At 43.2% G+C, this 9384-nt stretch overlaps 1 protein-coding gene across 1 annotated transcript in view; it reads left to right on the forward strand.

The window, feature by feature from the left end:
* LOC308144834 (regulating synaptic membrane exocytosis protein 1-like) overlaps nt 1-9384 on the forward strand; it is a gene marked incomplete at both ends in the record, with an annotated part of 41505 nt that overhangs the window by 22548 nt on the left and 9573 nt on the right. Inside the window, 3 exons of the mRNA XM_080516073.1 lie at nt 4903-5204; nt 6650-7551; nt 8287-8308. Of these exons, the coding sequence (XP_080372199.1) occupies nt 4903-5204; nt 6650-7551; nt 8287-8308 (1226 nt within the window). The remainder of the gene's footprint in view (nt 1-4902; nt 5205-6649; nt 7552-8286; nt 8309-9384) is intronic.

The following is a 9384-nucleotide window of genomic DNA, read 5'->3' on the forward strand; positions in this document are numbered from 1 at the left end:
AAAGAGTGTATTTGCTCCTCTTCAGAGCAAAGCAACCTATAGATGAAGCTGACGGTCACATACATGGACTGAGATTATTCTGCATCACAGGGCACTATACTAATGTTTCACAGATAATATGTATTTAATTTTGTTTGGAATCTTTTGATCAGTTCCAGCCGCATTTCCACCAGTGTTTTCATCGCTTTTGTGTTTTTGTTTCAGAAAAAAAAAAAAAATGCTATTTTTAACCCAATTTTCATGGAGTTGGAGCATTTTCAAATAGTTGCATTTTGAATTGACACTGATAACACAACAGAAGTTTCCTGGTTTCAGTTCAAAATGTAGCCTTTTGATTTTTATTTGTTGTTTTTACAGTGAGTGAGCTGCTGTGCTCTCTCTGCAAATGACATTAGCATTATTCATAGAAGCTCCAGGGCTCCAGTAAAGAGCACCTTTGTTACTCTTTCGCAAAGCCTTGTCAATCCTGTACTCACTCAGCTGTAAGTGGCAATAGCATTAACCTGCATTTGCAGACTGACAAACTGCCAAGATATTGCACTGAAAACTACATGTATTTGAGCTCTGTTGAATCCATACATCAATTGTTCAGTTGTTATATAAAGATCTCTTCTTAGTGAAACATTTTTTAATAAGGCTTAAATAATTGTAATGTTTCCAATAACATCATTATTATTATTATTATTATTATTATTATAGATCTTCGGGAAAAAGCATTTTTAATTATTTGTAATTTTTATCAATTAGTGTTCTGGTTGAATCAATGAGTGATCAAGTGTATTGAAATTTAAGTAGTTTAACAAGTAACATTTGATAAAAGTCCTCAAAATCAAACTTTATGTAAAGTTATAAACTAATATAAAATATCTCATATCCCATCATGCACTAGAAAGGGGCATTAATCTCTAACCTGCCCTGCCTGAGGGCGGGTGGAGGAGGAGGGGGGGCTATAGGTTAAAAGTTATGGATTGTGAGCCGGTATTGTCAGCCGGGGATGAGTTGAATAATAGCGAAGAGCTGAAAGGATTAGCGGTGGCTGCTAATCTGTGGCCCCTGAGTGGAGGGCCGGCGGTGGAGGAAGGCTTGGGGAGACGGCGCCGGCTGCACTGTTCGGACGGGGCGGCCGTCTGACAGCTGTGGGCCGTGTGGGCAGCTGATTTACTTCAGATTAGTCTGGACATGCGCCAACGAGGATTCAATCAGGCCGAGATGAATGCACCGTGGCAGGCTGATGGCTAGCCGCGAACAAGCGGGTTCGCGGCTAACGGGGCGTCCCACCGGCTGTCAGAGAGTCAGCAGCTCAGGGTGTCCCAAGGTCTCGGAGGTGTTCGGTGTTCTGCTCTGTGCCAAAGCTCCGCTGTGGAAACGCAAAGGATGTGTCTAGAGTTGTTCTCAGCAACACGAAACCAGCAGGATTATAAATACGGAGGCAGATAAATCCTGTTTTTTTTGCGGGCGGAGAGTGGGGAATTCCAGGAGCCATGGCTATATGTGAGTATTCGATTTATGGGATGAAGGCTCGGGGTATTTTCTCTCTGTAATCATCAAGATTACTGATCAGGGTGCATCGTGTTTGTCTGAATGAGTGTGAATGGTAGAACATGGTTATTTCTGCTCTGATTGCATGATTAATGTTACACACAGATAAATAAACACTTAGAGAAATGTTACTGTTATAGCTATTCATAGATCATCTCTTTAGTGTAAAAATAACAACAGATTATACGACATCCAGTGCCCACAAGCTGTGGACTATGGCACCGATCGTCCAGAGATTTCACATCAAACCAAAAGTGAGGTTACTGTATTACGGTGTTGCTGTGCAGCCCAGAAAAAGAATTAATATCTTCACAAGAGTGACAACATCGCACGTGTAAAACATAACCACTCACTGAGGGCTTCTCGTGCTCATAGAGACAGTTTATCTCATGCCAGATTGCAATTTAGTGTTAGCTTAGTTGTAGCCGAGGAATCAAGAAAGATCTCACAGGATCTTCCTTTGTGTCTGTTTTGATTGACGCCATTCGGGATGTCATCTCACGATACAACTGGACGTTTTAGAAGAACAAAGTAAATCTCCTTCCATGAAGGTGCCAATGCTACAGTTATTTTAGTGCTGGCCTACATGTGTGTGGTGAAGTATCATTGCTTCAAGAGCTCAACCGTACATATTATTTAGGTCATGTCATGTTTGTGCACTGGGTGGCAGCAGTGAGTCACCATTCCTCGGTTTGCTCTCACTTTTTACCCGGGCGTACAGTATTTCCAGTTTCTTCTTTTACGAGACTGAAAGCAGTACGATAAATAATTAAAGTCGCTCACTGCACCGTCTCACGGTAGAAATTCGTACAGCGGCCATCAGGCTAAAGCTAGCTGGTTAGCTCTGAAACGTTAGTAACTGTACATCCTGAATCTTTGATGCTGTAGGGATTTCTTACCTCAAAAGGATCACGTGGCACCATTTATGTAGTGCAGTCCACACATAGGGTACCAATTATGTTGGGCTAGGGTTAACTAATAAATATCAAAGATTAGATATTTTATTGAAAAATATTATCTGATCAGTATCAGATACATCAGGAGCACCACATGTTGAACAGGAAATGATAGCCAATTCAGTTATATCAGTCTCATAAGATATACGAAACAATTCATTTGTAATTTGAATTAATAGTTGAATTGATTACAATTACCAGAATTAACAGTAAAGCTTGATGGATTGTTGGAGTTCTTGACACAGAACAGGTCGCCGTTTCATTTACTTTTGTGCTCATTAATCAAACAGCAAGTATAATTCCCAAAATTATATTTGTTTACAATGAAGACAAACAAAACACAGATTCTAACTACTTATATACAGCTTGATGTGTCTAGGTGTGTGTGTGCATGTGTGTGTGTAGAGAGAGAGAGAGAGAGAGAGAGAGAGAGAGAGAGAGGTGGAGGGAGTGTGTGTGTGTCTGTGTGTGACGTGATGGACCTACAGAACAAGATGGCGGCTCACAATAAACTCCATTCAGAATGGTGGTTATCAGAGAGGCCGGAAGTCTGTCCTGGGTCTCGACCATGTGCTGGAGAACAAATGAACATGGAAGCTAGTCTTAACCGTTTGTGTCCTGTGTGTCGCCGTTAAAGGCTCATTTCTAAATTGAGTTGATGCGAATGTGATTTGCTTTATAAAACGTGAGGAGTTGTCAGATGGTGTTCAGTTACGTGTGCGATATTGTCTTTGATGTGATATGTGTTGGATTGCGAGTTAACAAGTTAGTTAAGCAAAGATTAGCATGCAGACTATTTGTTTGCGTGGTTTAGAGGTTAATAACTGCTCTTAATATCATCATCAATTGAACTCAATCACAAGTAATAGATTAAACACATCTACATTAAAGTTAAACAGTTCTGTGCATAGCATCATGTTTAACTACTCATTTCATGTAAATGCCCAGTTGTTTGTTACCACTTCCTTGATGTCTTTGAAGGAGTTTGGTTGTTGTTCAGACTGGAGAGAAGCTGCTGGCTTCTATGGCAGTTAGCACCTCCTGCTATGTGTGGTTGGCTGTGTTCTGCAGACTGAGGAGAAGATGGAGCTGGCGATTCAGGAGCAGTCTTTGCAGCGTCCTGGTTGTTCCCATTCAAACCAATGCTGTTGCTTTTCCTGCTTGTTGAGGGAAAAGCACAAAGAGGTTACTTGAGCCGTACATTCTCATACCTCTTTCCCGGGGAAACTGGTTGGATGCTTCCCTGCACAATGAGATTGGATGCTGGATGTTGGCCTCTGGTTTCAGGAGGCTCTGACCCTCGTGGTCAGGTCAGTAAGAGGAGTTGAGGCTTTCGGTTGCAGGCCTCTGGTGTTAGCAGGATGAGCTAGTGCTGGGGTGAGCTGCTGCCAGCAGCTCTTGCCTCCTCCAATAGCAGGAGCCAAGAAGGAGGAAGATGAATCCCTCCAAATTCTTTGATGAGGTGGGGGGATTGGAAGGTGTCAGATCCTAAGGGCCTTAACCATTCGATGACTGGCTGAGTGCATTCCTGAGTTACAGTCCAGATGTCATGACTTTCTTTCATGGCAAATGAAGATTGTTATTCCTTAGAAGTGAATCATATTTTCTGTGGTCTTGTGAGATCCCAACAATGCTTTGCGGATGCAAACGAAGAAGTGATTGAATTTATTTCTCTGAAATGATTGCTGCATTTTTACACAGACTATCTTCACTTGTTTATTCCTCTTTTATTCTCTTTCACATGATTTCTAGCTCACATGACACCAAATAACACATGAGAGGAATGAAGTATAGATCTTTTAATCTTATGAACAATTATGTAGCTGAAAAATCAAATCAGAGTTTGGTTCTTGACATTTTGGGTTGTTTTCTCAATGTTTAACCTGTTTTCAGCCTGAATTCTGTACGAATCCTAATCGTTTATGTACGGAAATCTATCAGATTGCCTTCAATAAAGGTTGCAGACGCCCTTCCTAGGCTCCAATTCACAGTGAACCCGAACTCTAGTGAACACGCCTGTTTTCATCAACGTGGAAGGTTGGAAGCCTGAGACTGAGATGAATGAGACGACAGCACATTGCAGAGAAAAGATAAACTCGAGGGAAAGATCGCAGAAAGAAAAGATAGAACTGAGGACAAAAAGGTGGCGAGAGTTGATTTTACATTTTCATATATTCTACAGATGATTATAGTTCTACTGCATTAAATAGTTTGCATCAGTATATATTCCAAATGTGTATCTGATCTGCTGAGTTGCAGAATGAGTATCTGTTTCCGCCTTTTGATCACAGGCATGCCTAACCACCTCTGTGTTGGGTGTTCCTCTCATTCAGTGTTCTGTCTGTCTTCAAACCCTGCTGAAGCCCCCCCCAGTAATGCTGCTGTTCTTTTTCCGCCCCCTCCGTAGGTAATGTGGGTATGCAACCTGTGCCGTAAGCAGCAGGAGATTCTCACCAAGTCAGGAGAATGGTTTTCGGGCTCAGGGGTGCGGCCCGGGAGCCTGGGCACCTCCTTCGATGACCCGGCCACGGGAGGTGAGGCCCAGCGGGACAGGAAGCTACTCCGCTCCAGGTCCCAAGCCCCGCCCTCCAGCATCAACGCCAACACCGGCCCGTCGGACGGGACGCCACCGCCCGCAGGGGTCACTGCCACCAAGGGTGCGGACACCATGCCTGGCTCTCGCTCACAGAGTGAACCGCCCAGAGAGAAGTAAGATGCAACGCGAACCTGCGAGGAGCTTCCATCATTACGCTTCTATTCATCTTCTTTTTGACAGCATGTTGGGAATAGGAGCCCCATTTTTAGGAAAAGGCTTTGGAGCTTTTTGGTGTATGTGATGAAACGCCTGTTGTGTTCTTAATCCCCTGGTCAAAAATAAAAGAACAGATCTCTGTCTGCGGTAGCTTAACCAGAGGAGAAGCGAGGTCACAGGTTTTAGTCTTGAGAGGTCTTTGACTCAATCCCTTTGTTTTCATTCAGTGGGTGAGTTAGGTAAGAATTCATTATGGCCTCATCTTAGTCAGTCCAATTTTTAATCTCTTCATATTCAGTTGTGATTGAACTAAGAAGATTTAGTAAGGAAAATACAGATTTTAATCCAAAGTGTTCAAACTTTTGAGCTGTGACATAAGATTTTTTTTTTTGGCGTGTTTACTTCCTATCTTGGGTATACCCTACCCTAATTTCAGGATCCTGAGTTCCCTCACTTAAATAAGTCCCAAATAAACCGTAGGAAACTTAATGATGAACATCAAGATACTCTGACTCACTTTTATCCCACAGAGTCATCTTAAAATAATTACTATAATGCTGATTTAACGACATTGCATAAAACAAAACCCAAATCCCAAAAGGTTGAGGCCTAGTAGAGAATGTGGCCTTTTGTCGCTGCCATTAAATTCAAAATAAGGTTATATTCATCATAAAAGTGAAAAGTAAAAATCAATAAAACATCAAATTTGGTTTCTCTCCCAGTTTACCAATAGTTGTATGCATGCTCATGGGACTATGGAAGCCGTTTTAGCACAGAATTGTCCGTACACAACAGCTTCACGTATTTATGTCTCAGTGTGGATGTTCTGGTGTTCACAGTTCACTGCACCGCATCAGAACTCTCCTTGGTGGACTGAAAAACACCAGAAGTGAAATCACTTTACAATATGGGTCCACTGTATTTTCATTTCAAGCAATTTATTAATCTTTCACAAGTTGTCACAACCTTTATTGTAATCTTGCTTACCGGTTCACTGAGAGATGGGATAGACTCCAATGCGCTCATATCATTCCCCTTTTCATCATGGTTCTTGGCAGTAGGTGGGATATGAGGTGGCATTTTTTTCCGAAAAGTGAATTTAGTAGCAGTAAAAATATAGAAGTGTACAGATTTGAGAGTTGACAGTGATTGGGTCAGAGCATTTCCAACCTGCAGTTTTTATGGAGTGTTCCCACTCTGCAGAGGTCAGTATTGGTCAAAAGTGAAGCTTTGTCTTTTGCAGAAATTTCTGCTGGTTCTAACAGAAAGCTAAAAGAATCTCAGAGCTACACAGTTTATTGTATTTAGGTCAAAGCAAGGTAATAAGCATTAGACAGGTGGTCATAAAGTTATGGCTGGTGAATGTATTGTACGACTCATTATAAATCTTCTTGTTTTTCAGGAAAAGGCCCGTTTCTCTCCATGAACAAAATGGTAAAGGAGGTATGGGACGCGGTAGCAGTCGGAGACCTGCAGGCAAGCTTCAGTCTCAGTCGTCTCTGGATGAACGGACGGCTGCTGGAGACCGAGAGCGGAGGTTAGGAGACGGGCGGAGGCTGGAGAAGATCCATTCTCAGGACTATGAAGATGGAGAGGAGAACCTGGGTCGCTCAGAGACCCACCGGAGACGCCCAGAGGACGACGAGCAGAGGGAGAGGCAGCGTCGGGAGGAGGAGTTCCAGAACCGGTACCGGAGTGACCCCAACCTTGCGAGATACCCGGTGAAACCGCAAAAGGAAGAGCAGGAGATGCGCATGCATGCCAAGGTGTCCAAGGTCCGGCATGAACGGCGGCACAGTGATCTTGCAATCAACGAGGTGGGACTGGGACCCGGCGAAGGAAGCGGTGGAGGAGGCGGTATGGGGGAGGTGCCTGAAAACCGGCTAGCCAGGAGGGGCGGAGGTGGGGAAGCAGACCGTAAGGTCATCCTGGACAACCACCGCGCCTACTCTGTGGATAGGACCGTGGGGGGCGGTGGGGGTGCACCACTTACTGGAGGTGGAGTGAGATCAGGGCCCCAGCCTGGGGGACCGGTGCCTCCAGACTGGGGTCCGAACAATGGGCGCCTGGAGCCCGGTACAACTCGGGCCCCAAGGGACAAAGGTGGAGACAACCTGCTGAGGAAGGACTCTCAGAGCTCGGACCAGTCGGAGTCTCTGCGGCCGCCCCCCCCACGGTCATACAAGAGCAAACGCGGAGTCAACAAGAGGCAGATGTCCATCAGCAGCTCAGAGGAGGAGGGCGGATCCACGCCTGAGTACACCAGCTGTGAGGACGTGGACATGGAAAGCGTCAGCGAGAAAGGTCAGTCAGACAGATGTATTCACTCCGCTAGCTTACCAAGCTAAATCTATGTAAAGTCACATACCTTCCACAGTCTGCTGCCTTTCATTGCCGCCAGTGAGACACCATTCTCAATACTTTTCTGCTCTGGCTTCATATTTCTTCCTTTGTTCTTCCTACCTAAACTTTATAATTAGTTCTGATAGCTTTCACATAGCTTATACGTTCAGTGTTAAGTCCCCATTCATCTACCAAACAGAATCACAAAGGGAACATTTGTAGTGTTCTGGTTGTTGACAGGACTTTCAGACTTAAGCTGTTGAAGCTTTGTTGGCTAACTGTCACTTGCCTCCAGCTAATACGGACACAATATTAAGTTTCCAGATGAATGATTGAAAGGATGATGAGACACATTGGGTTAGCCTTGGAAACAGTTTTGCGAATCTTAAAATACCAATATCCAAATCGTGTTTGTATCGTAACATCGTCCTCCCACACGTGTAGGCCAAAGTTTCCTCTCCCCAGAATCTAAAATAGCCCAGAGTAACACAATTACAGTGACGTGTTTGGGGTTATTTTGGCCCCTAAGATTATTGTAATGCCAACAAGTTCTAATATGGGACTGTAAAACTATACGATAAGTGATAGGATGAAGCACCCACCCAGCTCAGTGTGTCATCTACACCTCAGCGCTGTGGATAAACCCTGATACTCTCAGGACATCTCTCATTTATTTGGAGAGTCCCTGTGATTTAGGCCAGCAGATTTGTGGAATTAGGTCAGTGGCTCGCTGGCTACGTAATGCCTAGCAAAACAGCCAGCTGCAGCAGCCAACCACAGACCACCAGCTGAAGTCAAACCCAGCTGCGGTTGCACGCTACGCGGTTGGTGCTAGCTTCTTGCAGCTGGTCTCTGCTGTGACAGAAACAACGTTGAAACCTGCCGAACGAAGCTATTCGGGAGTTGAAGAGCAAGTAGCTAGCGTTAGCTTTGCTGTATCAGCTTATCTCGCTCACAGGCAGTGCCACAAGGCAGACGGTCCAGATGTTTTAATCTAGATTACTATGACTCAGAGACTGGCGATGGGTAGATGGTGTGGATTGGGATTATTAGCTGTTTTAAACACACTTTAGCTTGGGAAGGCTTAAAAAAGGATGTCTGCTTTTACTCTTGGCATGTATCTGCACTATGTTAAGCTCATGAGATGAGATAAGTCAAGATTTTGGTGTTTTGTTTGTGAGCTGGATTTCTTTAATGAAAACGTAACAAAAGAAGCTTTGGCATCGAAACACGTCAGAAAAAACTATCTTACTATATTTTAGAAATATCAGGTACATTCATTCATTCATTCATTCATTCATTCATTCATTCATTCATTCATTCAAGTGCTATAGTTTTTATCTGCTGGAAGAAACATTTTAAATAGAATCCATGATAGGCAAAAATAAAGATCCAAATATTTTCAAAAGACTAAAAGTTGTCAATCACAAATTCAGTATTAATTGAGAACTAGAGCCGACCCATTGAAGCCCAACTCCAAACTGGTTTAAAGAAGCTTTTAATTCAACATCAAATAAAAAACCAAGTCCAAAACTTGGTTTCAAGACAACTGTATACATATTCACCCCCAGTCTAATACCATCTCAAAACTAGAACTATTAAATGCTATGATAAAGAAAAGACTAAAATTAGTTTTAAAAATGTTGTATCAAATACATTTTTAATCTAAAAACAATAAAAGACCAAGTTTAGGTTGAATTCATTCTGTATCAGAAATGTGTTCTGTTAAAAGTCAGGCCCTGTTTACACAACATTTTCAAGTGACAATGGAAAGCATTTGTTGCATTTTGGGTC

This window comes from Blennius ocellaris (genome assembly GCF_963422515.1).
Source record: "Blennius ocellaris genome assembly, chromosome: 3".
Taxonomy (NCBI): domain Eukaryota; kingdom Metazoa; phylum Chordata; class Actinopteri; order Blenniiformes; family Blenniidae; genus Blennius; species Blennius ocellaris.